Source organism: Anser anser (genome assembly GCF_964211835.1).
Source record: "Anser anser genome assembly, chromosome: 16".
NCBI classification, from domain to species: Eukaryota; Metazoa; Chordata; class Aves; order Anseriformes; family Anatidae; genus Anser; species Anser anser.
Genome location: NC_139737.1, coordinates 10297614 through 10325570, shown reverse-complemented (window position 1 = coordinate 10325570; position 27957 = coordinate 10297614). Strand labels below are relative to the sequence as shown.

At 52.5% G+C, this 27957-nt stretch overlaps 3 protein-coding genes and 1 long non-coding RNA gene across 7 annotated transcripts; 2 read left to right on the top strand and 2 right to left on the bottom strand.

Moving 5' to 3' along the window:
• Positions 1 to 706: 706 nt before the first annotated feature.
• Positions 707 to 13711, bottom strand: GDAP1L1 (ganglioside induced differentiation associated protein 1 like 1). The gene is made up of 6 exons (XM_083802234.1): positions 13234 to 13711; positions 10658 to 10850; positions 7722 to 7895; positions 4863 to 4960; positions 4662 to 4776; positions 707 to 2116 (listed from the first exon to the last, which is right to left on the bottom strand). The coding sequence occupies exons 1-6, from the start codon at positions 13411 to 13413 to the stop codon at positions 1773 to 1775; spliced, it is 1104 nt and encodes a 367-aa protein (XP_083658360.1). The 5' UTR covers positions 13414 to 13711; the 3' UTR covers positions 707 to 1772.
• Positions 10857 to 18107, top strand: LOC310882873. Of its 2 annotated transcripts, none has more exons than XR_014573208.1 (2): positions 10857 to 11369; positions 15847 to 18107. It is a non-coding gene; the product is annotated as an uncharacterized lncRNA (long non-coding RNA). The 2 variants fall into 2 exon arrangements; XR_014573209.1 differs by having other exon boundaries at positions 10857 to 13177.
• LOC310882870 (oxidative stress-responsive serine-rich protein 1-like) lies at positions 16455 to 21189 on the bottom strand. 2 transcript variants are annotated; one of them, XM_083802239.1, is made up of 4 exons: positions 21063 to 21189; positions 20616 to 20736; positions 18767 to 18877; positions 16455 to 18082 (listed from the first exon to the last, which is right to left on the bottom strand). In XM_083802239.1, the coding sequence occupies exons 1-4, from the start codon at positions 21151 to 21153 to the stop codon at positions 17389 to 17391; spliced, it is 1017 nt and encodes a 338-aa protein (XP_083658365.1). In that variant the 5' UTR covers positions 21154 to 21189; the 3' UTR covers positions 16455 to 17388. The 2 variants fall into 2 exon arrangements, with proteins under 2 accessions (XP_083658365.1, XP_083658366.1); XM_083802240.1 differs by having other exon boundaries at positions 20957 to 21092.
• On the top strand, positions 21155 to 27886 carry OSER1 (oxidative stress responsive serine rich 1). Of its 2 annotated transcripts, none has more exons than XM_083802242.1 (4): positions 21155 to 21295; positions 24341 to 24454; positions 26238 to 26351; positions 27074 to 27886. In XM_083802242.1, the coding sequence occupies exons 2-4, from the start codon at positions 24375 to 24377 to the stop codon at positions 27765 to 27767; spliced, it is 888 nt and encodes a 295-aa protein (XP_083658368.1). In that variant the 5' UTR covers positions 21155 to 21295; positions 24341 to 24374; the 3' UTR covers positions 27768 to 27886. The 2 variants fall into 2 exon arrangements, with proteins under 2 accessions (XP_083658368.1, XP_083658367.1); XM_083802241.1 differs by having other exon boundaries at positions 21156 to 21295; positions 24338 to 24454.
• Positions 27887 to 27957: the final 71 nt, after the last annotated feature.

Here is a 27957-nt window from a genome sequence, read left to right as displayed (position 1 = left end):
CAGGGGACCCCCTTGCTTCCCTCTTCAAAGAGAAGCAGAACAGCTATTTCTCCAGAAGTCATTAATGCCATGAAGCGAATAGGTAACTCTATTTGGGAGGACATCTGAACAGCCTTAGCTGCAGGTGCCTGCTGTGCATGCACAGGTGGTGGATTTGGGTTCTCGCACACCGAGAGTTTGACCTTAATCACTGAGAGGTAACAGGGGTAACTGCTATTGCAGCTGCACAGGTTGTATTCCAGAGGTATGCCACCAGCCCATGCTCATTGCAAACACCGCATACATTAGCGCATTTTACATTTGTCTAATCCCTGTGTACTCAACCCTTGTAACTCCTGCTCAGTATTCGCACTTCCATGGCTGCCAGGTTGTACTGAGAACCAAAGCTCCTGGGAAATCCTGCAGCTTTCCAAGCCATAAAGATCATTTTTGAGTTGGAGGCAATGAAACTCATATTGCTTCAGCCACAGTTGGCATACGTTCCCAAGCCGAGAGGGGCAGCGTGGCTCGGCAGGGATCACCACAGCGCTCTGCAAACCAGCCAGCGGAGGTCCTAGCAGGCTGAGCGCCTACAGAAATGTGCGCTTTGGAAGAGGAATATGCATTGTTTCCATGCGAGTTTGATACCAGTACAGCTCAAAACAAAAAGCACAAACCACCTGCACATGCCTCTGCACATGGGCATGCTTTGAAATTAGACTAGGAGTTTGTTGAACACATTTAGGAATGGGAAGCAGTTACTCCTCCCATACGGTTTATTGAGGATCTCAGTTTCAAAGCACGAGTAGCAGTGAGGCCCGTTATTCTTTCCAACATGCAAAAGGCACAAGAAAGTCATAAACGTGATTCTGTGCAAAGTGTCTCTAAGAAAACACACAGCGAGGAAATGACAGAAAAGAGCCCCCAATGGAAGAGAAGGCCAAAGTTTCTTCAGAAAAGTCCTGACAGTTCGGAAAACGGTAGTACTTTTTCAGAGTCCAGGTATGCTCGGGCGGTGAGAGATGCTTTGCAAATCCATGAAAGAAAACTCAAGACAGAGCCAAAAGGCTAAAACAATAATTCCCTTTGTGTGCCAAAATTCAGGGTGGAAGTCAAAACGATTTATCTCAGCAGGAAAGTGTGGCAGTTAAAGACAGACATGAAATTCTTTTCTAAAAAAAAGCCCACCAAAACCAGACATAGAAAGTGGATAGATGCTAAGAGTAGCTCAATAAAAAATATTCTTTTTAAGGAAAATAATTTAAAAAATGGGAAATTGAAGAATGCAAATCCATCTTGACCGTGACCAGCTACTGCACCCTGCTCCCAGGAAAGCCTCCGAGCACGACAGAATGGCTTCTAGAAGAAAAAAGTCCCCGCTAGTTACACATGTGAAATGTGGCCGGTGAACACTTCGGAAACAGACATCGAGGACCGAGTATCCGAGTCCTGTGGTTCAACCTGGGAAACTTCTCGGGGTTCCTGTCTCTCCCAGTGGAGCTGGCCTGCACCGGTGGCACTTCCCGGCGGGCACGGGGAGCCCGGTGACCCCCTGAGCCTCTCGCTGGCGTTGAATACTTAACCCTAAAAAAGGCATTTACAAGTTGATGCTTTTGTTGTTGTTGTTGTTGTCTTATTTCCTTGCAGTATACTTTTCTACTTCTAGACTATGGAATGTTACATTAAACAATATAATTAGTCATACCTTGCTTCAAATTTCATTACAGTTACTGAGGCTTCATCATAATTTCACACAGCACAGAGACACCAAACTAAACACCAAGCAGCCAGCATTAGATGTATTTTTTCTTTAAGTACCAATAAGCAAAATATCCCATTCCCCCCAGCGATCCCATCAGGAAGGAGGCTCCGAAGAAGGAGGGAGGTTTCCGCTTGACCAGCCGGAAGGCGTTGGGTACCACTGCTGAGAGGAGCGTGGTGTGTATGTCTCCCAAGACTTTCCTGAAGGCAAAGCGTTTCTGTATCCTGTCGAAGAAGGACTGTAGGTTAGGTCTGCTGCCGTCTTCCCAGTATTTCTTAGAGAGTCCCAGAAACTTGAGGCGATGCAGGGTAGCTCCTAACAAGACGTCGGCCAAAGTGAAGACACAGCCGCAGAGCCAAAGCTCACACTTCTGCCCTGGAGAAAGAAGTGACAGAGGTAGGATGAGAATAGATCCTTGGGTGGGCACTTAGAGGCTTGGTCAAAGCTCCATGGAAGGAATAGGATTTGGATTAGACTCCCAATGCTTTTTCTCAGCTCTCTGATGTCCCCAAAGACCAAACCCTATCTATTGGGCTGATCATTTATATATATATTATATATATGTATATGATCATTTATATATATATTTATCATTTATAACCCGTATGAAGATACGAATCACTCTCTGTGAAATGGCTTTTTGTGGTGCAGCGAGCCCTTCTGCTGTGTTAGTGCTCGGGGAGCATTTGTCCTTGGCTGCCGCTGGGCGTTGGGAGCTGTTTGAGGGGTGGCATGGTAACACGTCCTATTTTAGGGATGTGAGAAATCCTTGGGAATCAAAACCATTTGCTGGCCCAGCCTGGCTGCACTCCCTGCGTGCTGTTACAGAGGTCCTGCCTCTGTCCCCCCCTCCAGCTCTGGGCCCCTGCTCGGGGCCACCAAAATTTGTGCCGAGAGCTGGGTTTTGTGGGGAGGCAGAGCAGGGTGTGAGGGCTGGCCGGGAGGGAAGATACCACAGTGCTGATGGCCCCCTGAAAACGGTGACCCTGGAAATAACCTCATGTGGAATATGTCCAGGAATAAAACAGGCTGGAAGAAGCTGGCTGGGGTCAGGGTAGTGTTAAAGACACCCCTAGTGCCCTTTTGGGCACACCCCAAAACTCCGGGGTGTGCTGGGGAGGGGAGGCTGGGAGCTGCCTGTGCTGGCAATGGGGAGAGGCGTCTGTGCTCTGCTCCCACATCAAAACTCCTAGTTTGCATCAAATCCTTAATTTTGAGGCTTTTCCGCTGCTCTGTGTGAGGCTCTGCCCTACAGGTGGGGTGGAAAGCCTGCGTGATGCCCCTTTGAAATTGGGGGAAGGTGGGCGAGGCCCCCACTGCATCCTGCGTGGGCCCTGCTGAAGCTGGGCTGGCTGCGGGGCCAGGCCAGGGGAATTACGGGTAATTAGCAGGCCTCGTTTGTACCCGCTTGGCAGCCTGCCTAATCCTGCCAGAGGCACAGCCCGAGTGGACAGATTGCCTGTGCCTAATTAGTCAGTAAATATTTTTGGTGGCTAATAAAGCGTGGGGGTGCTGCAGCTGGAGCCTGCCGGGTGCTGCTGGGCCCCAAGGACGCTGTGAGGTGAGGGGTTGGTGCTGGGGCCTGCCGTGCACCTCAGCACCCCTGAGGTGTGCTGGGGGTTTGCGGGCAAAAGCAGCTCCTGGCACCTCCGAGGGCAGGTAATGAGGTGAATTCAGCTGGCCTCTCCTCTTGGATCTGCTAACGAGGGGCTTCGTTGGACGCAATTAGGCCAACATGCCTCAGAGCTTCCAGCACGTCCCCAGCCTGGGGCTTTGCAGGGCCTCGAAGTCCCCTCAGTGCCACCCCGTGTGACGCACGGCTCCCCAAGTGGGGGCAGCTGTGGGGTCACCCCTTCATTAGCACGTCTGGGCTGCATCCCTGGCACCTCCATGTGTCCTGGGGATGGGGTCAGGAGCCCTGCTCAAGTAGCACTGGGGGGAACATGGAGGTGGCAGCAGGACAAGCGACGCCCAGCTGTGCCAGGGCATCGGGGGCTGGGGGGGAGCTCTCAGCAGTGCTGTTTGATGTTGGGGCTGGCTGGAGTGGCTCCATCCCACCTGCTGCTGTCTTACGTGGGCTCTGTGCAGCTCACACCTCTCCAGGACCCCTCAAGGGCCCCCAGGTTTCCCTGCCCTCATGCAGCAGGTCAGAAGCAGCAGTGCTGGGAGCTGGGCACTCGGTGCCCTGCGTGTGCCATGGGTGCACACCAGCACCCAGGGGCTGAGGACTATGTCCCTGCTCCTGGGCTTTCAGCAGCCTGTGCTCCTCATGGCACAACAGCCGGGACCGGCCTGGTCTTTCCAGAGTTGGGCAACCACCGCTGAGTCACAGCAGGGCCCGCAGAGCCACGGCCTGCGGAGTCACAGCGCTGGCCCACTCTGACTTGTCGCTGCTGGTGGTTCAGGTGGCTGAGCCCTGGTTGTTCAGCCAGCGCATCCTTTCCCTCCTGCCGCTGAGCTTTGGGCTGGTTTCTCAGACTCGCCATGATGACAGCACCCCTGGGGATAGAGGGAGCCAGGAGGGCGAGAGGACTTGGTGGTGGCATACGTCTGCGTCTGTGTGGTGACACACCGTGGCACAGGTACCAAATTCCTCCTGCGCTGATGGAGGTGATGGGGGGCAAAGCAGAGGAGTGAGGGACCAGCAGGATTAGTGTCTGGTTGGTGGGTCGCTGGTGGCCCTTTGCTGGGGATGTGCCACACCACGCTGCAGTGACCTTGGAGCTCCTGCAAAGCAGATGTGAGGACAGAGGAGCTGCCTGTCCCCTGCAGCAAGCAAGGCGTGTGGACTCCGGGAGCAGCCCCTGCCCCATCCATACAATCTACATGGAGCTCAGGGTGGGCTTTCACTGGGTGTGAAGCCATCAGCCCTCCCAAAATCACGCCTGGGCTGAAAAGCACCCCATGCAGGCAGCCCTACCTTGGTACTCCAGCTTCCTCTTCTCCAGCTCGGCCTCGATCTGGTCCAGCACCATTCCCAGCTCGCCGAGGATTTTCTTCAAGTAGTTCACGTTGTCGTGCTCCAGGATCTTGGCCTGGGTGAAGAGCCGTGGTGAGGGTGGGAGACGGATGGCCGGCCAGCCATGCGTCCCTGCAGCCCCACCACCTCTGAGCGGCTTACCATGAGCTTCTTCTGCTTGGAGAGGTACGGCTCCGTCAGCGGCGGCTCCTCCTCGTGGTCCAGCTTCATCAGCTCCGTGCTGGCGTTAGCCAAGTGTCCTGGAGGGAGACACAAAGAGGGGCTGTGGGGGTGTTTCCTCCCCGCCAAGAGGTGCTGGCTGTGTTTGGCAGGTGCAGGGACGAGCTGGGGCAGACAGGAGCTGAGGCCTTTGGAGATTTCCCTGGTGAGCTGCAGCCTCACAGATTTTTACAGCAAGAAAGTGGTGTGTTTGGTGAGCTCAGCAGGCTGAAGGTGCAGTTTTGGAGTTATCCTGTCCTGCAGGTGAGCCTAGGAGGCAGCTGAGCTCCCTTCAAAGAGCTTAATTAAGGGGGATTTGCAAGCACAATCCAGCTGGTTTTTTTTGAAAAAAAAAAAAAGAGAGAGAGAGACTTTTTGATGCATTAAATGGCTTTGAAGTGCTGTTCCTCTGCTAAAAATGAAAAAAGAAAGGACCAGCACGAAGGCTCCCTCTGGGGCTGCTTTCCCTGGCTCTGCTGGGAGCAGGGTGGCTCAGCCCCTTTGCTGGGAGTGTTGCATGGGGCAAAACCAGGCAGAAAACTGGTGCCTGCCCCAAAGGGCTGGCAGAGAGGCATCCAAAAACAGGGGAGAGGAGTCAGATTTAAGCAGCGTAGCTGATGTTCAGTTCAGCCTGGCTCAGTCTGCCAGCCCTTTCCCAACAGTGAAGCTCTGTGCCAGATGGGGCAAAATTCAGACCTCAGTTCCCCCACAGGTCCCAGGTTGCTGCTGGGGTCTGGGCTGGCAGCAGGGATCAGGTTCTGCTTTGTCGCAAGAGCTGGCAATTGCCTAACGCCCGCAGATGTGTTCACACCAGCCTGAAACCACGCGGACTTTGCCTGTTGCAAGAGCTCCTTGCACAGAGCGGCCTCTTCTCCTCTGTGCAATGCGCAGGCAGAGGGATTTGGTAGGAAAAGACACGGGGAGGGGAGGAGGTGATAAAACTCCACTAATGGGGTTTCCCAGTTCTTCTGCTCTGCACCTTCTGCCATTGCCAGCCCAAGGTTTGCCCCTGCCCGGAGCGGAGGCTCTGGGGAGCCAAGCTGGCTGTTTTATTTTTTTGTTAGCATGGGTCTGACCTCCAAGGCTGCCGTCACCACAGGTGTCCCTGCCCCAGCAGAGGGGTCCCTGGGCTCAGCTCTGTGCATCCCCCAGCCCAGGTACAGCGCTGCCGTCCTGAGCTGTGCCTCACCCCGCTGCCACAATGGAGCAGGAGAGGGACTGAAAGGAGGGCACGAGGCTGTGCCTGGGCTGGCAGCAGAGCAGCGGCTGTGCTGCCTGATTTACAGCCCCCATGGCTTGCATCAGGTGTGATTGCTGCCTTTGCAAGTCATCCCGGAGCTGCTGGGATGATTTCCCAAGGGAAAACTCGGCATTTCACTGCCACAGTGAATTTGCATCCCGGCAGCATCACCCGCTCCTGCCCTGCGCCCCCGCTGCCCACCCAGCAAGGCCGAGCACTGCCCTCCCCAGTGCACCTCTGGCGCTGCTGCCGTAGGCAGGGGGTGGCAGCGCCGTCACCACCCTCCCCATCTTCCAGTTCCTGCCACGTCCTTCCCAGCAGATCGAGCCTCTGGGCTGGGATCTCCTGGGCAGCCGCCCCGTGTCCGTGTGTGTGCAGAGCAGCAGGGAGAGGTACGGGGCTGAGCATGTTTTAACTGCGACAGCTGCCTTTGGAATTGCATAGCCCCATCTCCAGCCAGTGCTGCCAGGAGGGGTACTGCGGGGGATGCCAGCAGCAGGCTCTTTGCTGTCCCGGAATGGGGAAATTCCCCATTTTCCCCCAGGAGACTGTAGCAGCCACAGGGAAAGATGCCTTTTGTTCCCCCAGGGGTGCTCTCCAAGCCTCCCAGCCTTCTTTCCTTGGCTGGTAACTCACAGACAGCCCGAATATCACCCTGCTTTAGTTCCCCTGCCCCTCTTGGGAGAGCCAGGCGCTTCCCCAGCACCGTGGGGCTGCCAAGCCATCGCCTGGGGCCGTCAAGGGCAGCACCATGGGGAGGAAGGGCACCCCCAGCACCAGGGCACCTGAACTGCCCAGCCATCGCACAGCCCCTCCTTTGTGACGGTTTGGGAAAAACGCCACCAGCCAGGAGCTCTGGAAGGCGAGACATTTTGAAACATCTTGGCAGGCCCTGGGCAGCGCGGTGAGTCAGGCGGGGAGCGTGAAGCAATGCAGCAGCACGCTCTGGGGAGGGGACCGGGCTCTGCACGACGCCTTTATCCAAGGCATGAGTTCAGCCTGGTGTTCAGGTCCCTCTTGTGGGAGGTAAAACATGACTTTGTTACGGGAGCTGCCTGGGGCTGGAGCGTGCCAGAGGGCGGAGGTGCGGGGCAGGACGGTGCCATCCAGACAAAGTCACTTTTCTGGAGAGGGACTCTTCAGGAGCGAGCCCTGCTGCTGAGTTATATTAAGCATCGTCAATGTTTCATGAGTGCTTGGAGGCTGTGTGCTGTCTGGTGCCAATTCATCCACCCTCTGCAATTCAACCTCGCTGTGCTCCCCCACCCGTCCCCTTGGAGTTACCGGAGGGAAGAGGGGGAGCAGGAAGGGAGCACCCCAAAAAGAGCTGCACGATTGTGCGCTGAGTGTGGTGATGGCACCGCTGAGGAGGGAGGCAGCTGGGCAGCCGGTGCCCTGGGGGAACCCTCGGGAGAGGGCAGGTGGGGGGCACCCCAGGGCCAGGAAGCCACCCTAGGGCACCCGCAGCTCCCCAGCAGCTTTGCTCTGCCATTTTCCCTGCCTTGCCTGAAGGAAGGGCCGCGGTGCCATCCCGCCGGCTCCCTGCCCCAGAGGCGACTTACTGCGGATCTCAGCGGTCGCGTACTTTGGGATCATGGAGTCGGTGGTGAGCTCGGGGTGCAGGATGCAGCCGTGCGTGTAGGCGTCCATGGGCAGCGAGTCCAGCAGCTCCCGGTACTGCAGCACCCGCGAGTGCAGCGGGGTCCCGGGCTCGGGGATCAGCTGGGGGACGTTGTCTGAAAGGGGCAAACGGGAAAGGTGTTAGCAGTGCGGGGCTGGGGGGGGTCGGGCACTCAGCAGGGGCCCGTTAGCCCGCACTGGAGCGCTGTGTGCACTCCTCTGGTTTCACAGCTCCCAGCAGGGGAACGAAACATTCCCCATCTGCAGAAAGGAGCTCAGACCTGCAGGTCTGGGGCTTGGTCTCCTCGGTTATGCGCCCTACACCAGTGCAACGAGGTACCTCGTTTTTTTGAGTTTGCTTGAAAATCCCGTTCAATATGGGTTAATGAGGGTGACAGAGCAAGGAGCCAAGCACCTCTCCCCTCAACTCTCATCCAGTGCCGAAACCAAATGAGCATCCCTCGTCCCGGCAGCTGTGCTCATCCTCGGCTTGCTGTGCTTTATTCACTTTCACTGCGTGGCAGTTTGTGTCGTGCTCCTTTATTTCATTTACAGCTCAAAATGCGCAGCAGATGACACCAGAAGGAGGGAACCATTCCTGTTGTCTCCTCCAAGAATATCAGGCCCGTTTCTTTACGGGATCGTAAAAGTTTATGGCTTTTGCAGATAGCTAATAGGGAGTGAGTAGATTTACTGCTGGGACACAGCAGGCCGGGCTGTCCGTGTGCTGCCTGCCTGCCTGCGGGGCTGAGCGAAGGGTGCAGCAGCAGACGGACTTCTGCAGATGTGGCCAACATTGCTCCCTAATTAAGGACCCAGAATAATGATTCTGGCACTGCTGGTGGTGGGAGCAAGGCAGCGGCACAGGTTGGCCCAGCAGGGACAGACAGCAGAAGTTTTGGCAGCCCGGGTATTGCAAACCTTCTCACACCTCTGATGGGGGAGCTGGGTGGAGGGTTGGATGCAGACCCCCCCGGTGCACAGCAAGGGGAGGTAACGGCAAGCGCAGAGGCACCTGATGCCCCCCCAGCTCTCTTTGAAGCAAGCACACATTGCTGCCTGCACTCCAGCTCTACAACTTGGGACTTTCCACCTGAGAAATGCACCCGGCTGAATGAAACGGTGACAACCAACCTACAGCCTGCGTGCTCCCTCCTCGTGGTGCACGGCCAGCGCCCGACGGGCTGGTGCCAGGGCTGGAAACCAGCGTGCCCAGCACCACGGCCCCGTCCAGCAGCTGGAGGGAGCGACCACAATGAAATAGGAGCTGCTGGCTGCCAGCCCCCATCCTGCACCATCCTTTTGGGGGGATGGCGTTTGTTCTGCCTCTGCACACTGCAGCCAGTCTGGGCGGTGTGGGTGCTGTGGCCTGTGGCCAGCAGCCGATGGTCCATACAAAGGTGGCCCAGAAAAAGGAAAAATGTTGCTTATCGTGCTGCCCTTTAATGGTAGCTCAGCATAACTAGCAGAAAACACTTCCAGTCCTGGAAACAAAGCTCTGTGACTGCTCCTTCTACTACAGGCATTCCCAAGCCCTGTGCATTGCTGCGAGGTGGGCGATGCCTCCACAGACCACCGCAGTGCCACCCTGCTGGTGCTTTTCGTGGTAGATGTTGGGTGGGCCATGGCTCCAGAGCAGGTGGTGCAGAAGGAGGTGATGGCCCTGGGCCATCCTTCCTCTCCCCAGGTGCTCCCCACATCACGCTTCTCAGCGGAGAGGTAAGAAAATTTGCCTGGCTGGAAGAGCTCAAGGGCAGGAGTTTCCCCGGAGCAGCGGGGAGGGAACACCGCGTTCCTCCATGGCAGCAAAGCACAAGTGACGGCGGAAAGATTTTTGTTGCCAACTCCTGAAGAAAAATACTTGCCGTGTTTTGGAGGGTGAAGGAAGAGGCAGGAGCAGTCTCCCTAGTACCTGTGCTGGCTCTCAGCTGCTGCTGCGGGGGGATATTGCTGCTTGTCCCCCCAAAAAAAGAGCACAACGTCCCCTGGCAGAGCCACAAATCCCCACTGCGCTCAGAGCAGTTCCCTGCCACCGGCGTTAGCCGATGTCCCTCCCCTGCGGGGACAGCGTGCTGCCAGCATATGCCTCGTCACCTGCTCCTCGCAGCGCCCGGGTGACGGCACCGAGCAGTGCGGGGACTGCGGCCCCACGGGGCGATGAACCTCGGGGCCCCCAGGGTGTGGGGCTGCCCCCTCCTGGGAGCTGCCGCTGGCGAGGGCTCCCCCATGGGATTTGGGGTGTCCGTCCGTCTGTCCCCACGGCGGGGAAGCGCCCTGCCTGTGCTGAGCACCACGGCGGCGAGGCCGGGAGAGGACAGCAGCTGAGGCTGGCAAGGCGCGCTTGCTGGGGGAGCTATTTTGAGATGGTTTTGATGTCTCTGTCGCAAGGGTGATGGATGCTGGGGCGAGCGTCGTGATGCCGCAGCCAAAGCTCCCTGCTCGGCTTTGAAGTCCCCCCGGCCGAGCGTCCCAGCCTGGGGAAATGAGGGTGAAGGGACTCGAGGCGCTGCTTGCCGTACAGCACCGCTCAGCATCCCGGGGTCAGCCGGGCACTGCCTGCAGCCCTGCCCCAGGGGGACACAAGGGCTCCCCCTTCCCAGTCCCCTCCTCTGGATCCATGTCACATCACCTCATGGTCCCTAGCACTGCTCCCTTTGTTTGACCTCACTAGGGCCATTTTCCCCGCACCCTGTGAGACCTCAAGGATATTTTTCATAGGAAAACGTGAAAGCATTGGGAGGGCTGGTTGGTCACTGCTCTTTCTGGGGACAGCTGAAACTTCGCAGGGAGAAACGGCTGCATCCAGCCAACAGCATCTCACTCAGCCCTAAATTTCCACTGCGATGCAGCTTGGCCACGCGGCTCTGCCCCCCCTTACCTCCCGTGAAGTTCTTCTCCATGTAGTCGATGATCTGGTTGTAGTCGCTGATGATGTTGTCCCTGTGGATGATGACGGGCACCTCCTCCCCCAGGTTGAGCCGCATGAACCAGGGCTCCTTGTGCTCCAGCAGGGGCATGCTGACGTCCCGCTCCTCGCAGGGCAGCCCCTTCTCTGCGATGACCAGCCGCACCTGCAGCGGGGGACGGGGGGGAAACGGGCCCGAGCTGGCCCCAAAAGTGCTCCGAGGCCACGGGGCACGCATCGCCCCGTGGGTCCCTCGCCCACCGGCCCAGCACCGTGCTGTCACGCGTGCACCTCGCACCCTCTGCAAGGAGCCAAGGTGGCAGAGCGAGGGTTTCCCTTGCTGGTAATGGATGGAAATATCAGGAGGGAGACCCGCACCCACCCAGAGTTTTGCAGAATTTGTCACTTCTCTGTGGCTGGCGGCCTGCGTGACACACAGATGAAGTTAGGGGTGGGATCCTGGGGGCTGGAAGCTCGGCCCTCGGCCTCAGGTGGAGTCGGGCAGAGGCGGCGTTTCCCCAGCTGGGGGGGATCTGCGATGGGGCTGTGGATCCCAGCTGGGCAGAGCACTGGCATGCACCCAGAGAGGAAGAGGAGGAAGAGGCGGCAGTGGCTGCAGCAGTGCTACACCTTGTGCCTAGGGGATGCTTCAGCCCGCCTGGAGGAAACCTGGATGGAAATTCAGGTATGCCCTGCTCTCGGGGTCAGGCTCTGGCTTTGCTGGGTGCATTTTGGAAAAAAGCTCTGCTTTGTGGAGGGCTTCAGGCAGTTGTTGTACTCCAGGAAGCCCTGGGAGCAAGGAGAGCCCTGCCGTGTGTTTTCTCTTCCTCCCTGCCAGAGCCCTGCCCTGCCTCTTGGCCTCTTGGGTGTTCCCCCTGCTGCAGACCCGCGGGGACATTGCCCACCCCCTGCACCCCTTTGTGCCCCCTGTGCCATGGCATTTGGTCTCCCTGCTCTCTGCTCCTCTCCTGCTTTCCTGCAAGGCCGCCTCTGAGGCAGCCCTGGCCCATTGTACAGACAGGAACGCTGAGCCCAGCTGGGGCAGGGAGCCGGGGGCAGGGCTGGGTGTAGGAATCGGGTCCCTGCTGGGCCCTGGGGTGCTGTGCACAGCTCAGCATCCTCTTCTGAGAGCCTGGCTGCTCTTTTCTGTGCTCGGGGTGTTGTTGAATGTGCACTCAAGATCTCAATTTGAGCTGACCATTGTTGAACCAAGTATGTCAGACAGGCCAAAACACCCCGCAGGGATGTCAGAGAGCCATGTTTCACAGAACTGCTGAATGAAGGCAAATCGCTTGTTTTCCTCCAACCAGCAGCAGCAGCTAAAAATACATCTTAACAAATAAAAGCATTTCTATGAGCACTTCAAAGTTCCTGGGGAATTAGCCATTAATTATTTATGGGGCTGACAAATTAAATTTTTTTTTTCCTTTAAAGTCAGGCAAGGAAAAGCCCGCTTCCCTCAATAGGAAATTGCTCCCAGCGTTTTCCTCCCACCCGAGGGACAAACCCCGGCTGGGGCCACCCCAGGTGCCCCCTTGGGCTCCTGCTGTTGCCCCATTCCCTTTTGCCATGGGGGCCTGAGTGCAGGGCCGGCAGGGACCAGGCAGGGGCAGCGCAGGTGCGAGGGCCCCTGGGGGCATCTGTGCCCCAAGGAGGGGTTCCAGCTGCTGGAGGCTGTGTCAGCAACAACAAAAAAATAAATAAAAGACCCCCACTGCCTGCTGCAGCCCAGAGAGCATCCCCTTGCCGGTGCGGATCTGGATCAGCACGGTGGGGCCGAGCGTGTGCGGCTGCCCTGCTGCATCGGGCGCCTACGGGCCCGTGGTGCGCACGAGCAGATGGGGATGTCCCCACTGTGGGGCTCGAGCGGGTCCCGTGGGTGCTCCTCAGGGCCCCATGGGTGCCCCCCAGGCCCCCCGCATAGCTCGCTGCCCTTCTGGTGTCAATGGCACGGGAATGACAGAGGGGCCAGCAGGAGGTCAGGTTTGTTACGCCGCTGCCGCGCTGCAAAAAGAGCGTTTGCCACCACCCAGAAAATGGGATTTCTGGCTGTCTGCCCCCCGGTGCCTTGCACAGAGCCAGGGTGCTTCAGGACAGGCATTTCCAGGGTGCTGCCGCAGTGCCAGGGCAAAGCGTTCCCAGCACAGGGCCGTGTCCCGGGGTCGCTCCCTGCTCCGGGAGGCGCGGGGATCCCGCAGCCCCCCAGCTGCAGGGTGGTCCTGGGCTCAGCCTTTGTCTGCACGCCTCGCCACACGAGAGAGGGGCCGGGAGCGAGTACAAAGCAGAGGCGTCTCCCGCTGCAAAGCCTGGTCTCAGAGCCAAAGCAGGATTTGGCTGACCCCCCCCCCCCCCACATCCCCTCCCCAGGGAGATGCTGTTGAAACGCAGAAATGCGGGTACAAAAGAGCTGACCGGGCACACGCCGCTCCCCTTGCCAGCCCGGGGAATAGCTGCTGGCTCTCCCCCGAGCCGAGCCCTCCTCCCGAGGCAAGGGTAAGCCCTGGATGCTGGAGGTGATTCTTCCCCGAGAACCCGGCCGAGCGCTTTACCTTTTGGGAGCTGAAGGACTGGGTCCAGTGGTACAAAACCAGCCTGTCCTGGGCTTTGAGAGCGGGATCTGTCGGATCCTGATTTTCCTCCCCCTCCTTGCCTTTCCCCGCGTCGTTCTCCAGAGCCGAGATGGGCCACCAGCTGCAGTTGGTGGGAGTGACATTATTGGGAGTCGCCATGACAGCCTGCGAGCGGAGGGGGACGATGGAGGAGCCGCGCTAGCCCAGCATCACATGGGCTCCCGCGAGCAGCATCACTCCCGGGGCAGCTCCATCTCCCTGCGCCCCGGCGGGCACGGCGTGGGCACGGCGTTGGCGCGGGTGGACGCGCAGCCCCGCGGCTCCTGGCCGCGCTCCCCGGGGAGCGGGCACGCTCGCAGCATCGCTGCGAGAGGCGAGGCGGCGCCGGGGGCTCCCGCTGCACGCCTGCTGGCTCAGCAATCCGCGGCGGCTCCGAGCCTCGATGTTTTCCAGCAGGGGTTAAAGGGTTTTCTCTGTCGTAGGTACGGCTGATGGGTGATAAATGGCTACAGCTGCGGATGCCGGCTTTAAAATGTCCAGCGGGCGTCTCGCCTGCCGTACAGCCTTGAATGAAAAGCAGCAGCAATGGCTCTTTATGGATTTTCAGTGATTTTTTTTTTTGGAGAGCACAGGTCAATTCCTGCCTAACGGGTGTTGTTAGGGGCCATTTCACAATCAGCAAGCTGCGGCGAAACCGCACGGCAGTGGTGTTTGTGCACTCGGGAAGCCGCGGGGTCCCTGTGGCTGTTGCCCTCTGTGCGCTGCGAGTGTCCCGGCAGAGATTTGCACAGAAGCGTCCCAGGTGAGATTTGCACACCCTTGTGTGGCCAGCTGGCACGTTTCTGTACGCGCTGAGCTGGCATCCTGGTGGTTTGGTGGCACTTGGCCTCGTCTCCATCCGGCTGGAGGCAATTCCCCGCGGGTGGGACTGGCTGCCAGCGAGAGGAGCAGTTCTGGGGGGCACCAGCTCTCCCCGTGGCGTCAGAACGTCCTGCTCCCAGGTGACGGGTGCCAGGGCTGCAAAACCTTGTCGGCGGCCTTCGCTGCTGCCAACCCAGCAACTTGGTGGCTGGTGAAGGAGCCGGCCCCAGCGCCCAGCTGCGCGGTGCCGCCTGTGCTCGGCTCTCCCTGCCGCTGGCACGCTGCAGAGCGGCCCTCGCTGGGCAGGCAGCATCCTCCGGGGCTCTTGTCACTGGGAAGGGGCACCTCTGGCTTTAGAAAAGGGAAGGAACAGCTTGGGAGAACCACAACTGCCTCCTCCTGTGGATCAGCGTCTGGAAAGCTCCATCTAGTGGCGCGTTTGGTGGTGAATTAAAAAACGGCCGCCCTCCGCATCCCTCAGGTGCTGCGGGGCCGCGGCCCCTCGGGGTGCCTTCATTCCCTCAGCGCCTCGCTGGGCCGAGCAAAAACCGAAATCCCTGCTCGCCGAACCGAGCAAAGGGCAGGCTCGGTGCGGGCGCCTCTAGCGGGGCCTGACCTTGCCCGACCTTGCCACCGTCCTGCGCCCACGCCGAGCAGCGGCACTCGGCCGCGCTGAATTTTTCCGGGTGTCCTGATTCGGTGTCTGCCGATGTAGAGCTCAGCCAGGGCTCGGTTTGGCTTCTGTAAGGTGAGAAATAAATGTCATCGATCCCAGGTGCCCTTCTGCATCACGCTTTGGTTGAGCTAGCCCTGAAATCAGATAGGCGAGTTGCTCGTAAAATGCTGCGGGTCGGGGAGAGATGCTGGAAAAACACGTCCTGGTGCTGCTGACATAGGAAGGACAGCGTTAGGGCGAGAGGGACAATATTTTTGCCTTCAGCTGGCATCAGGTTCCTCCAGACAAGCTCTCCTGACCCTGGGGCAGCCCTCTGGGAGCAGGCAGACCGCAGTGAAGGATTGCCTCTGGTTTTATTGACGTTACGCTGCTGCGGGTAGTGGAATGGCAAGGGACGGGAGTGCCAGAGGGGACTGAAAACCTGCAGGGAAAAAAAGAAGGGGAAGAGAGCCCACAGGCAGTGCCCCCTGTCCAGTCCCCATCAGCTGGTGGGTCTGACAGCTTCAGCGCTGGTCAATCAGGGCAGCGGTGCTGTGCAGACGTTCCCAGACAAGGTGCTGGTTGCTAAAAAAAGCCTGAGGTTTCAGGCAGGCAGCAAGCGGGAGCTATTAGAGGAGCTAAGCAGATGAGCTGAACTGGGACGGGTTTAAAGGGAACAATAACTTTGAGATGGGGGCCTCTCAGCACTCATTTCACCAAAAAGAGGTGGTTTGGGCGATGAAAACGTTAGCAGTGTTTTGGTACATTTGCCGCAAGCGTGACTGTAGGAATGGAGGGCCCAGAGGAGCTGCCCTCCCTCTGCTGCAGGCCGCGCTGGATGTGTTTGAACACTCTCACAAACAGCAATTCGGGCAGGTGATGCCACCACTGAGCTTTTGGCTCTTTTCCCCCCTCTAGCTACTAGTTATTCTGCCTTGCGAGGCACTCTATGGAAATGTGCCTAGAGAACCTTTCCTCTCCTCCAGTCTTGTGGCAATCTGAATTCACCTCTTGCCTACCTGCACACCTGGATGTGCCTCAGGCTTGCTTAACTTCCTATTTCCTTACTTCCCCAGGCACACCAGGCCTTTGAAAGAGGGGACAGAAACAAAACATGGAAAAGAAAATTAGCACTTTGAGTCAAAGTGGAAATAGCCTTTGAAAAACAGCAGCAACAAATCAAGTACCTGCACACCCTTCTTCCTCCTTCCTAACTCGGAGGTAGGTAAGGGAGATACGCAAGACAAAACTTAGGAATCAGTTACCTTGAGAGTACCAGCCAATATCGCTTGCTAAGTAACTGTATGAAGTGGCAACACTTAAGAGCAAAGTAAATTTACTTGGATTTTTTAAAAACTTCTAAGCTGAACTTAGCAGAAGCATAGTGTAGAATTTAGGGATGACCACAATAAAATCAGAAAGTAATCACCTGGAACGTCTGTGACTTCTCTAGCACGGAATGCAAGGCCAACAATCTACTACCATACAATTGGAACTCCTTGGCTTGCTGATAACTAATCTTGAAAAGTATAAGTGAAAATTGGAGTATTTTACTGAAGTGCAGTTGTTCAGCCTGTGCTTGCACCTGACACTGAAAGCAGACTTGGTTACTTTTAAAAACAAAGCAAAACCAACCCATTATCCTGGGGGAAAATGAGTGTAAATCAAATTATTCAGGCTTTAATTTGTTGGGTTTTGACAAACATTTATTAATGCAAGTCTCAGCAACAATTTCCTTTTTATTTCAGTATTCTCAACCAGATGGAATGTTATAGCTCTACACCACAAAGCCTGTATGATACACAATCCTTGTTTACCCTAGCTCCAAACTGCTTTGTGTATCAAACATGCAGAAACAGTGTGTATAGATGGCTCCACAATCTCCACGTCTGAGACAGCACGGCCCAAAAAAGTGTTAGCCTGCTTTGCTCTCCCTTAAATCATTCCCTCTGTAAAGCACAAATAACAAAATATATTTTTGCTTCTAAGAGCTTCACTTATCTGCAGAAAAATAGAACTGCTTAAGAGTGAGCTAGTTAGGTTACAAAAGGGTCCAAGCACACACCCACACACTCCGGACCTCCCCCAAATCTGAGAGGAGGAAGCATTCCCAACTGATCCAACTAAAAAGCAGCCAGGCAGCGTTCGAGGAAAGGAGATGCATCCTATCCAAAATACTGAATGCCTTCTCATTCTTCTTCCTAGAGCAGGATGAGGATGACAGAGCTGTAGCCATGAAACATTTCTCTACGTATTGGGACATGTTAAGAATGAACTTTCCAAACGCTGCAAAATTTCAGAACAAAACCTAAAAGGTTCTTTTCCAAAGACACAGTGAGAACAGAGTACAGAGTTTGAATATCCACAGCACAAACCAAAAAACAAATGGAGTTTGTTTGATCTACAGTGCTTCTGTTAAGGTATTTAGAGACTTTAGTGCATTCTTTTTAGAACTAAGCTCAGAAACTATATTCCATTTTTCATTTTATTAGAAAACTAAACTGTATGATGCAAAGAAACATTTGATCAAACACACAACAGCAAAAACATGGCACTGACAAGGCATTTAACCCAACCATTACTCCAAACTCTGAATCGTGGTTCTCTATTGCTTTCAGTCAAGTGTACATCATTTCTGCCATGTGGGACATTTTCTTAGGAATATATAAGTAGTATTCCATGTAGCCTGAAAGATCTTCAATAGTCACATCATCCACAAAGGCTCGAGCTTGCTCAGAACACGACCTGGGAGAACCCGACGAGGCCGTTCCACACGGGGACCTGTTTTGACGCGAGTGGGCACGGACCCCCAGGACTGCCTTTTCGCATTCAGACAGGACGCTCCGTAAACCAGAGAAGGAGTACACTTCCATGGTGCGCCACTGTCGGCACTGGCATTTCTTGTCCGTACAAGGGCACTGCTTGCCATTGCTAAGCATGGATAAGGACTGGAAATCTGAGGTTTGGCTTGAATGCAAGCTAGTCTCGAAGGACGAGGCGAGACCAAGGCAATTCTCCCTCAACTTCCCCAAAGGCTCTTGAGCGGTGGAAGCTTCCAAAGGTTCAGTTCTGGCTCTTCTGTCATCGCTGGCCTCAAAGTGAGAATCGTGCCTGTCCTTTGTACCGTGTTCTGCTGGAACAAAAACGTCTGAAGCGACGTTACTCTTTGACGTGTCTGACTGGGTTTTGTGTTTCAGCTGGCCGTTGGCTTTCACGTTGCAGTATGTAAACTTGGGGGGATGCAGGACAGGAGACTTGGAACGTCTGCGACGTGGAACTCTCGCCGATCCTCTCGAAGGCTTTCTCACACACCTGTAGGGTTGTAACGGGTCAACAGGTAGGTAACGACAGAATCTATGCCACAGCTCAAAAAGCTCTAAAATGTGGCTAACTGTATATATCTACATATATGTGTGTGTATATAATGGTGGTTATTTTTTTTTTGCTTCTTAGAAAAATCAGATGACTGGTGGCAGACAATCTCTGACAGGAACAGTGGAGGAGTCTGAATGAACTGGAGCTCCCCCAAAGGAGGGATACATAACAACACCCCTGTTTTAAAGGTACTTCCCCCAAAATCCTTTGTCGAAGGTGCTTGTCATCCCAAACTGAACTGTAATGCAGAACCTGGTATCAGTTAGAGCTGCTGGCAGAATGACGCTGAATATCCAGGTACTTCAAAACAGAAATAAAAGAACCCCAAAAGGGGTGAGAGGAGGGTGCAAAGGTTTAAGACTTGAAGAGAAGGACCTCTGAGATCAGTGGAAAAGAAAGTTTTAGGTACCTTCTCTCTGACAAGAGGCAATATTATTTTTTAAAAGTATTTGAAAAAAGCCTCTCAAAAAGATCGTATCAAACAGTTATAGTAAATATTTGCAATAGAAAGGAGAGGAAAGATATGTTCAGCCACACAATTAACAACAACTTTCAGTGAAAACAGTATGCAAGGTTTAAATGTCTCAATACATGTATGGTGCAGCTAAGGGGATGTTTTACCCATGCCATGCTTCCTTGGAGCAAACAGACTGTTGTTTGGCTCCATCCATAGCTGTTCTTATCGGTGTCCTGAGAATCGTCCCGTCGCCCACAGACAGAGCTGCAATACATCTAAGTAAAAAGGAAAATGCCACGTTACAATGGTGCCTCAACATACGGCTTCAAAGATCTGGATTCTGCCTCATAGCTTTAGATGCTTAGCGAAGACAATTCAGTTTGCAGCCTTGGCTTCCTCTACAGTCAGGGGTTAGAAACAGGATCTTACGGAGATCTCTCCAACCACCCTTTTTCTGTTGACCACAGTTAAGTGCCTAAAAATAGGTGGGATGTAAGGAAACAAGGCCAAAATGCCCAGAGGCTGATGTCATGCCCTATTAGCAACAAAATGACACATTAAAGGAATGTAAACTCATGTTCCAATTATTTTTGTCTGACAATAGTAGTTAAAGATAGACTCCTACTCATCTAAAATGCAAAGTCAGGAACCCACAGCAGCAGGCTGAGGAATAGTCAGTAGAGAAGTGGATGAGGTACAGCAACAAACAAGGAGAGATTACTGATTTATTTCTCATTAGGACTTCCAGATAAACATATAATGAAAAAAAATAAATACTTCTGGCCCTGGAAGTCCAGGCAACAAACATACCTTACCTCACGTGCCTTACCACAGTGCTCTGTGCCTAGTTCAGTACGGAAGTGCAAGCAATTACAGAGATGTTTAACAAAATATCAGCATATGGATTTGGATTTGATGGCCATATATGCGATTTAGAACACAGCACTAGAAATCCTAAGTAAGGTGTCTGAAATTCTATCAGGAGAGACAAGTGCTCTGCCCAAACTTCATCTTAACAGACTAGTCAGTAGGTATTAGCTGTTCAAAACAAGATCTTTTTGTGCCTGAAGAGACATCATCAGGAATCAACCAGAATTCCACACAGCCTGCCACTGGCAACACAATAAAAGTGGAACGCTTACTAACCATTCCTCCTTGCTTCTCTCTGATCTAGAGAACAGATATTTTTTCCCACACTTAACAGAAGACATCCTCAAATATAGAAAATGAGCAGCAAATGAACATGTATTTTTATTGAGCAGGGGAGGCCATGAGTTCAGAGTATTGATGGCTATGGAGACGAGCTCATAAGCCAACATTAGTTATCAGTACAAAAGCTTTCCCTTATGCTGGCGAATTCCCAAAAGGCTTCAAGTGAACTATCTCACAATGTATTAGCCTACATAATTTTATTGTCTTCCACTGCTAAGGAACAAGCTTATACTACATATTATCTATGTATTTGGTGCGTTATCAAATGTTTTGGGTATAAAAATGTCCACAGACATTTTACTCTGTTATCTTCTGAAATAAGAAATTATCAGTGCCCACATTTAGCGTGATAATTTCCAGCGAGGCCAGGCTCTAGAGCAGCACAAAGTTTCGGTACTCTTTTTCAGATGCTCTCCAGGCAAATGCTTATGTGCTGCAGTAAACAGTGATGAGCCTGAAGGCATCAGCGTTTCGATAAACGGATGAACAAGTTCCGTATCTCACAAGGTGACTAAAGCTACCACGACAGTTAGAGTGGGTCCCCTGCTCTGGGCGAGTCATTTCATGGTTTCATGCTGTCACTGTGTAATTTCAGTCGGATATTGAGTCAAAATTAGTACCAAAGTGCTGCTTTGCCTAGTGGACAGTTATAATGACCGTGTTTCGTTTGAAGCGATGAAGTTTTTTACCCCTAGGAGCGCAAGGAGCCTTTTCCCGCATCACATTCGAGATTCAAAGTAACAGCAGACAGACTCATATCAACAACCTGCCTTGTCAGGGCCCTTCCCCGGGCTCACTCACCCTGCCGCGTCCACCCTCAGCTTTTTGAAGGCCAGCTGCAGGCTCTCCTCCTCCTCCTCCTTGGCTGCCGGCTCCATGGGGGGGCCGTCAGGGCGCGGGGAGCCGTGCCATGCGCCGGGAGCTGCAACACAGAACCGGGGGGGGGCTGGCTGAGGCGGCAGGCCCGGCTCCAAGGGGCTCCCCCCGGGAGCTGCGCCTCAGGAAACCCCCCGGGGGGGGGGGGGGGGGGGGTGTTAAACCTCCCTCAGGGGGCATACAGCCTCCCTCAGGGGGTAAAGCTTCCCCGGGGCTGCCACCCCCGGGCCCCCGCCGCCCGCTCCCGGCCGCCACACGGGGCCTACCCCGTCCCGTGGGGCCCTGCCCCGCTCCGTGAGGCGGTCCCGGTCCCGTCGCTCCGCCCGGGCCCCGCTCCGTAAGGCGGCCCCGCGCCCCCCCCCCCCCGCTTACCGGCCGCCCCCCTCCCGCCTCGCTGCCGGGGCGGCGGCAGGCCCCGAGCACAACAGGAACTGGCGTCAGCGGCGCGGGGCGCACCGCGCATGCGCCTTGCAGGGTTTTTTTGAACTCCCTCCCCCCTCCCCTCCCTTTCCCTTCGGGCCGCGGGTTCGCGTCCCGCCGCCGCCGCCTCCCGGGCCGGGCCCCGCCGCAGCGCTGCCGGGCGGTGCTGGGGCGCAGGCGAGCAGGTACGGGGCTGGGGGAGCCTGGGGGGCGGCTGGGGGGCGTAGGGGAACGGCAGGGATCCGGGTGGTGGCCGGGTGCTCTGCGGCCGTTGGGCACGGTGTTACCCGCAGGAGCTGGGGGGGCGCGGGGATGGAGCTGGGTGAGGGGACGGAGGAGGGCGAGGGGGGCAGGAGGAGGGTTGGGGGGGCAGGAGGAGGGCGAGGGGAAGGCCGGCTGAAGCGTGGCGGCTGTACGGGGTGAGCGAGGGGTGCTGCTGGGGGAGCAAATCCTGCTCCCCCTCGAGGGCTGGCTGTGCCGGGGCCGGGGGCAGCCCGTAGGCCGAGCCTGGCAGGGCGTTCGGCGCCACCCCGTCACCCAGAAGCTGCTCGTGGTGGTGTTCGTATTGCTGAGCTAAGGCCTGTGCCCTTCAGGGATCTGGTATCCCTAGGGAGAAGGCTGAAGGTTGGATTCCTAATTTCCAAGAGGCTTCTTTGGGTAAGGAAATACCTTACTGGAGTAGGGACCGTGTGCGTTACCAGAGCTTAACGAACTTAACGAAGAGAGGTCTGAAACAATGCCTTGCTCAGACGAGCACCGCGCCGCCCGTCTGTGCTGGCCGCTTCCTCTCGTGTTTACTCACTGCGTGAGTCACGGGACAGCGTGTGCCTTAAACTTGTTATGATACATTATCCCGCGTGTGTCATAAGAACTGTCTGCAGTAAAGCCTGCCCAAATGAATCGTAGCTGGGCGAGCAGCTGGAACAACAGCGTGGAGAGCTGCCACCTCCAGCTGCAATGAGATTGACCGGGAGCAGAAGTTACCGCCCCACATCTCCACAAGTAACTGAGCCGCTGAGGTTCTGATGGCTCCTTTTTCTTTACCTAGACTTCGTCTTTTCCGTGCTACAAAAAACCTCCAGTGTTTCCAGGTGTTCAGACAGAACTTCTTGTTTTTCAGCCTGTGCCCTTTGCTTCTGGTCCTGCCCCCAAGCACTACCAAAAAGAGCCTGGCTCTGACTTCTTTGTGCCCTTCCCTCAGGTATTTTTAGACATTAAGATCCCCCCAAGCCTTCTCCAGGCTGAACAGCCCCAGCTCCCCACCTTTTATCACAGGAGAGATGCCCCAGTCCCTTACTTGTCTTGGTGGCCCTACTCTTCCCAGTAGCTCCATGTCTCTCTGGTACTGGGGAGCCCAGAACTGGACCCAGCAGTCCAGGCGCAGCCTCGCTGGTGCTGAGCAGAGGGGAAGAATCACCTCCCTTGACCTGCTGGCAATGTTTTGCCTAAAGGAGCCCAGCATACCATGAGCCTTCGCTGCAACAAGGGCATGTTGCTGGATATTTTTCCCCATAGTATCCATGAGGATGCCCAGGGCCTTTTCTGCTGGGCTGCTTTCCAGCTGGGTGGCCCACAGCACGTACTGGTGCCTGGGGTTGCTCCCCAGGGCCAGGCTTTGCAATTCCCCTTGCTCAGCCCTTTTCTCCAGGCTGTTGAAGTCCATCTGGGTGTTGGCATGATACCCTTGGTGTATCTACGACCCCTGCCCATATTGTATCATTGGCAAACTTACTGGGGCTATGTTTTGCCCTGTCATCCAGATCTTTGATGAAGATGTTGAGCAGGAGTGGCCCCGCTATTGACTGCTGGGGTACACTGCTCGTTACTGGCTTCCAACTTGACTTCGTGCCACTGTTCACCATCCTCTGTGCCCCACCATGCAGCTCATCCAGCCTGTGCTTCATCAGCTTCTCTCAGGACCTTATGGGAGATGGTGTTGGAAGCCTTACTGAGGTCAAAGTAGAAAATACTACCCTGTTAAAAAGCAGTTTTGCGGAGGCCTCAGTAGCAAAATACCTCTGTTTAAGGACTTTCATATGTGGTAATGGAGACTACACAGATGAAAAGTATGTTCTTTTCAAAATGTATGAAGTGAAGCAGGTTAACCGGCCAGGCAAACTTCAACAGACGCTGAGCTTGTGGTGTAGAACTGAGACTTTTTTTTGAAATTGGGATATCCTTGATTGCCAAGACAATTAGAAAATTTCTTTTGGGTGGTGTAAGCAAAGTTGAGGATTCTGGTTGTTCAGATTCTTTTACAATCTTGACCAGCTTTTGTCATAAGTTTACTGCTTCTGGTTTATTTAACACAAATTTGTATGTCTGCATATTGCCTTGCAAACTGAAAACAAAATCATGACAACCCTGAAAATGTTTTTATTGGTACTTAAAATAAAAAAAAAAACAACTTGTAAAATTGAGGAGTGCAGCACACAAAATCATCACTTCTGAGTCCTGCTTTACTTTTTTCTTCCAACAGTTCAGTGTATGTGAGCAAAAACAGATGCGGTTTAACTCACTTTGACTATTTTGGTATAATATGAATGTAATTAAAATTAAATGTAGGTTGTCCAAATTTAAGCGGGTTGAATAAAAAAGTTAATGTATTTTAAAAGCAGTGTATTTGTTGTCCTTTGGCCCTCCATGGTGGCAGTAGCTACAGTCAATCATAGAGCACATCAGAAGGCTGTGAGTCTGATGTGACTCACTGCACTGTTTCATCCAATTGTAATGTAAGAGGAGAATTTCAACCAAGCACCTGGGATCTCAAAATAAGAAAAAATGTTTAGCTTAACACTTTATCTTGGCTTAACAGAAGTCTGTTTTTTAAAAATATATATGTAACATCAACTCCCGTAGTTGCATAAAGCTGGCTGTTTCTAATGTCGTTTTTTCTTCTCACCTTTCACCTTTTCTGGAGTTATCCTGGTAGCAGTTCTAAGACAAATGGAAGTCTGTCTAAACTTTGGTATGCAAGATGCTATTGACACCAGATTTTACTTTAAATTGCTAAACTCACCAATGCAGTTGTATGAGAGACTGTTCCATTCTTGGGTATCATAAAGTTTGTTCTGAATCAACTTTCAGAAATGTTCTGTTAGAATGACCTCAGCTTTGTGCAGTTTGCTGTTTTGAGTTTACTTTCATGTATTATGATGCTGCTGGGCAACTAACATTTTTAATGAGGCATCGGTTCTTATTTTGATACGTCTCTTTTCTGGTTTTAGCAGTATATGGTGACTCCGTCAGCGTCTGACCATCCCAATGATGAAAACAGAAGCTAAGGATGGAGAAGAGGAAAGCCTGCAGACAGCGTTCAAAAAGCTAAGAGTTGACGCAGCTGGGTAAGTAACAGCACAGGGAGGTACAGAGTTAACATGTTACAAATGGACTGGAAGGGAACACCCTCACTGTTAGATCTGAAGGAACGAGGTAATTCCAAAAGGTTAGGCACTGAAAGCCTTCATTCTAGTTAAATGGAAATAAATTCACTAGCTGTAGACTGCGCTTCTAAAGGGATTGTGATTCGTTTGATCATTATTAGGTCCCAACAGGCTTGAAACAAACCTAATAATATGCAGCAACTGACAGCATATTTGAAATGAATTTTGGCATGAATCTGGCTGCCAGAGGTCATATCCATAGCACTGGAACTGTACTCGAAGTTAGCTTACTGCCATGGCTTTAAAGGCCTGTCATGAGAATAAACTCCCATCTTTTCCCAGGAGAGAAATATTCTTTCCATATCAGTAAAGGATGGCATTAGCTGCAATGCATGATTCCCACACAAACTATTTTCATTGATGTTACTTACAAATTTTCTGTTTATAACTAAAAACGCTAAATGGGAAAGAATGCTTTTTGTGTTGTCTTGTTTCATGGGAGATCTGAGATGTGGCACTTAACCCTCACTGTCCCAGGAAGAAGAACACAAGCAGAATGTGTCTTCTGTTAGTGACAATCATTTTTTATCTAAAACAAACAGATGGCTTCTATATCATGTTTTTTTTCTGCTGACAAATGTGTATGATTACATATTACATGTACAGTACTGAATTTCAGTAAGCTACTGGCAGTGATGCAGTTATGCTGGTGACGGAAACAAAAGTGTAAGTAAGGCAGAATATAAGTATCAAGTTGGTAATTGGAATTACTTTAGGAGCTAAATGGCAAGTAGAAGGACTTCTAAAATTATCTTTCATTTAAGTAATTAAGCTCATTAGGAATCTATCACCACTGTGCCTCTCGATACTTTGGTATCTCTAGTCCCACCCCTAAGTCAGGCACTCTTTAATTATGGTAGTTTTTACTGTTGACCTTCAATTTACTACTGTGTTGATGTTTTTTAAATGGAAAATAGCAGGTGCTTGACTGATAGGTTAGTCTCTTAAATGCCAGCTAATGCCATCCTAGAACAGCGTGCAAAGACTTATTTTTACTTTTCAGGGGATCAGTTCTCCTTAAAAAACAATTTAAGAAAAGGATTTAGAAAAAAATTTCCTTGTCAATTCCAGATTAATATGTAAAACTGCAACTTGGCAAAATTGTTCTGGTATTGTCACAGCTCATTGAAAATGGCAGTTTGGGAGGTTTTTATAGCACCAGGGAAATTAGTAATTTTTTATGATCTCTGGCTTGAATAGAAGTTGAAAATCTGTCACAGTTCTGTTGCTGAAGAGATCGAACTTGCAGTAGTATGGAGAGTTTTAGTTTACGTCGTCCTAGACAAAGACGCAAGTGTTCTTCAGATAAACAAAGTCTATTTATGTCCAAAGAACATGTATTTTTAGGAAAGAATAGCTTATTTGTCTGTGGAAAAAGAGGCACATTTCTTCAGTAATGTTTTTCCCCCTCTCCTCTGCTATTTAGCTATTTTGTGTGCTTCATCACTGAGGTGTGGAGTTTGGATTTGCAATCTGTTTGCAGTACGACGCCACCTTCAGTGAAAGCTTGTTATACAAACTTTTGACACAGGAACGTGTCAGACTTGAGTTGTCTTTGTGGGCAGGTCTTTTAAGACACAAATGATTTGGAGCAGTCTCGTCTGGAAAAGAAGTTTCATAAGCTTTTTCATATTCATAATGCGAACCAATCTAGGCTGTTACGTTTTCATTCTCTTTTTCACAGATCTACTGCTTCTCTTCCTGTTGGTGAGGGGACAAGTCCAAGAGCACTAATTAGAACAGCAGCAGATGAAAACAAGCCTAAGAATGTGTGTACTTCTAAGGAAACCTGGCATGGGTGAGAGAAGCTAGGGATTGTCAGACTACTTCAAATGTGAATGCATTGAAAGTGAATTTTAAATAGCCAAATTTTCCAGTAACTGGGCCCCTAAAGAAGGGACCCGCATTTATTTCATTAAAAACACTGTATAAAAACATCCCGCACTACCTTTTTCTTGTCATATGTGACTACTGTTCTCATTTACAATTATATGAAGTGCAAGGAAATGCTGTTCAGCTTTAGGTACATAAACATTATAAATGTTTCGTAATATAAACGTGAAGTGCAGCTTTTCAGATAATCTCTTGGAATAACCATTCAACATTGCAGACGTCAGTATGCCTTGGGAAGTAGATTAAAGAATTTTTCTTGAGTATCTATTCAGAACTTCACACGTCTACTGAAACAAAACTATCCTCTTGCCTCGAGTCACTGGTTTTGTGCTGTCGTCTTGTGCTTTGTCCTTCTCTTGGAGGTTATTTATCTTCTCTCCCATGCTTTACTCATTTTGTAATCCTAAAGACATGCACTTCAGGTTTCATTTCCCAGGGGTTTCTTTTATATTTTATACAGGTGCTTTACTAGAAGAATGTAAAATTCCAAGACAGTGGAATACCCTGAGCAAATACTCTGATGTTAGAGCTCTTGCATGCAACACTAGATATCTTGCCTGATATTATCTATAATCCAGTAAGTCTTTTAGTGAAACTTCACTCACTTTTTCTATCTTTCCATGGTAGGCCTGTGAAGAAGCCTTCAAGAGGAGTTGTGAGAACCCAGCGTCGCAGGCGTTCCAAATCTCCAATTCTTCATCCTCCAAAGTTTGTCCATTGCAGCACAAAATCACATTCCACGTGCAGCCAAATAGTGCACAAGAGCCAGATTGATGCCCCAGATGACAGCACAGGGTTTGGGATGCCAATCCCAAAGGAAGTTTGTGCACATGAACGATGCCGTATTGCTCCCGACGTTGGCCAGAAGGGAGATGATGTTGATTCTTCAGGAGCTTCTGTTGTGCAGTCTGCATCAGAGAACAAACAGGAAAACTCTCCTGCTGCCATTTCTCTAGAATCCAAAGCAAGCCCAAAGACTACGGAGCTCTCTGACTTTCAATCTGTGTCCAAGCTGAACAAGAATAAGCCGTGTGCCTGTGCAGATAAAGCCTGTCAGTGTAAACGATGGCAAGATATGGAGGTGTACAAATTCTCTGGCTTGCAGAATGCTTTCCCATTGGCACCTGATAGAGTAACAGTTGCTGAGGATCACTCTCAAGCTTTGCCATCAAGAACTCCATCAAGTTCTCCACGCTCTTGCTCTGAGCAAGCCAGGGCCTTTGTGGATGATGTGACTATTGAAGATCTTTCGGGATACATGGAATATTACTTGTATATTCCAAAGAAAATGTCTCACATGGCAGAAATGATGTACACCTGACGAGGAGCACTAAAAACAGACGTGTGGGTTGTTTAAATGTGACCTCAGTCACAGTCATGTGAGACGCAATCCAATCATTGCTCACTGTGCTTGCAATAAAAAACTTTCTTTGCATCCTAGGTAATTTTCATTATTTCAGCTGTACAAACACTTTAGCTTAAGCATTATAGTTTAAATTTGGAATAGCTAA

Excerpts from the sequence above, each read along its gene's own strand:
- GDAP1L1 (XM_083802234.1), bottom strand. The coding sequence starts at position 13,413 with ATGGCGACTCCCAATAATGTCACTCCCACCAACTGCAGCTGGTGGCCC. Across the intron at positions 10,851-13,233 it reads AGTCCTTCAGCTCCCAAAAG|GTGCGGCTGGTCATCGCAGA; the intron begins GTAAAGCGCTCG and ends CCCCCGCTGCAG. Across the intron at positions 4,777-4,862 it reads CCAAGCAGAAGAAGCTCATG|GCCAAGATCCTGGAGCACGA; the intron begins GTAAGCCGCTCA and ends CTCTTCACCCAG.
- LOC310882870 (XM_083802239.1), bottom strand. The coding sequence starts at position 21,153 with ATGCGCGGTGCGCCCCGCGCCGCTGACGCCAGTTCCTGTTGTGCTCGG. Across the intron at positions 20,737-21,062 it reads AGGCGGGAGGGGGGCGGCCG|CTCCCGGCGCATGGCACGGC; the intron begins GTAAGCGGGGGG and ends TCTGTGTTGCAG. Across the intron at positions 18,083-18,766 it reads TCCAAGGAAGCATGGCATGG|GTGTGTGAGAAAGCCTTCGA; the intron begins GTAAAACATCCC and ends ACAACCCTACAG.
- OSER1 (XM_083802242.1), top strand. The coding sequence starts at position 24,375 with ATGATGAAAACAGAAGCTAAGGATGGAGAAGAGGAAAGCCTGCAGACA. Across the intron at positions 24,455-26,237 it reads CTAAGAGTTGACGCAGCTGG|ATCTACTGCTTCTCTTCCTG; the intron begins GTAAGTAACAGC and ends TCTTTTTCACAG. Across the intron at positions 26,352-27,073 it reads TCTAAGGAAACCTGGCATGG|GCCTGTGAAGAAGCCTTCAA; the intron begins GTGAGAGAAGCT and ends TTTCCATGGTAG.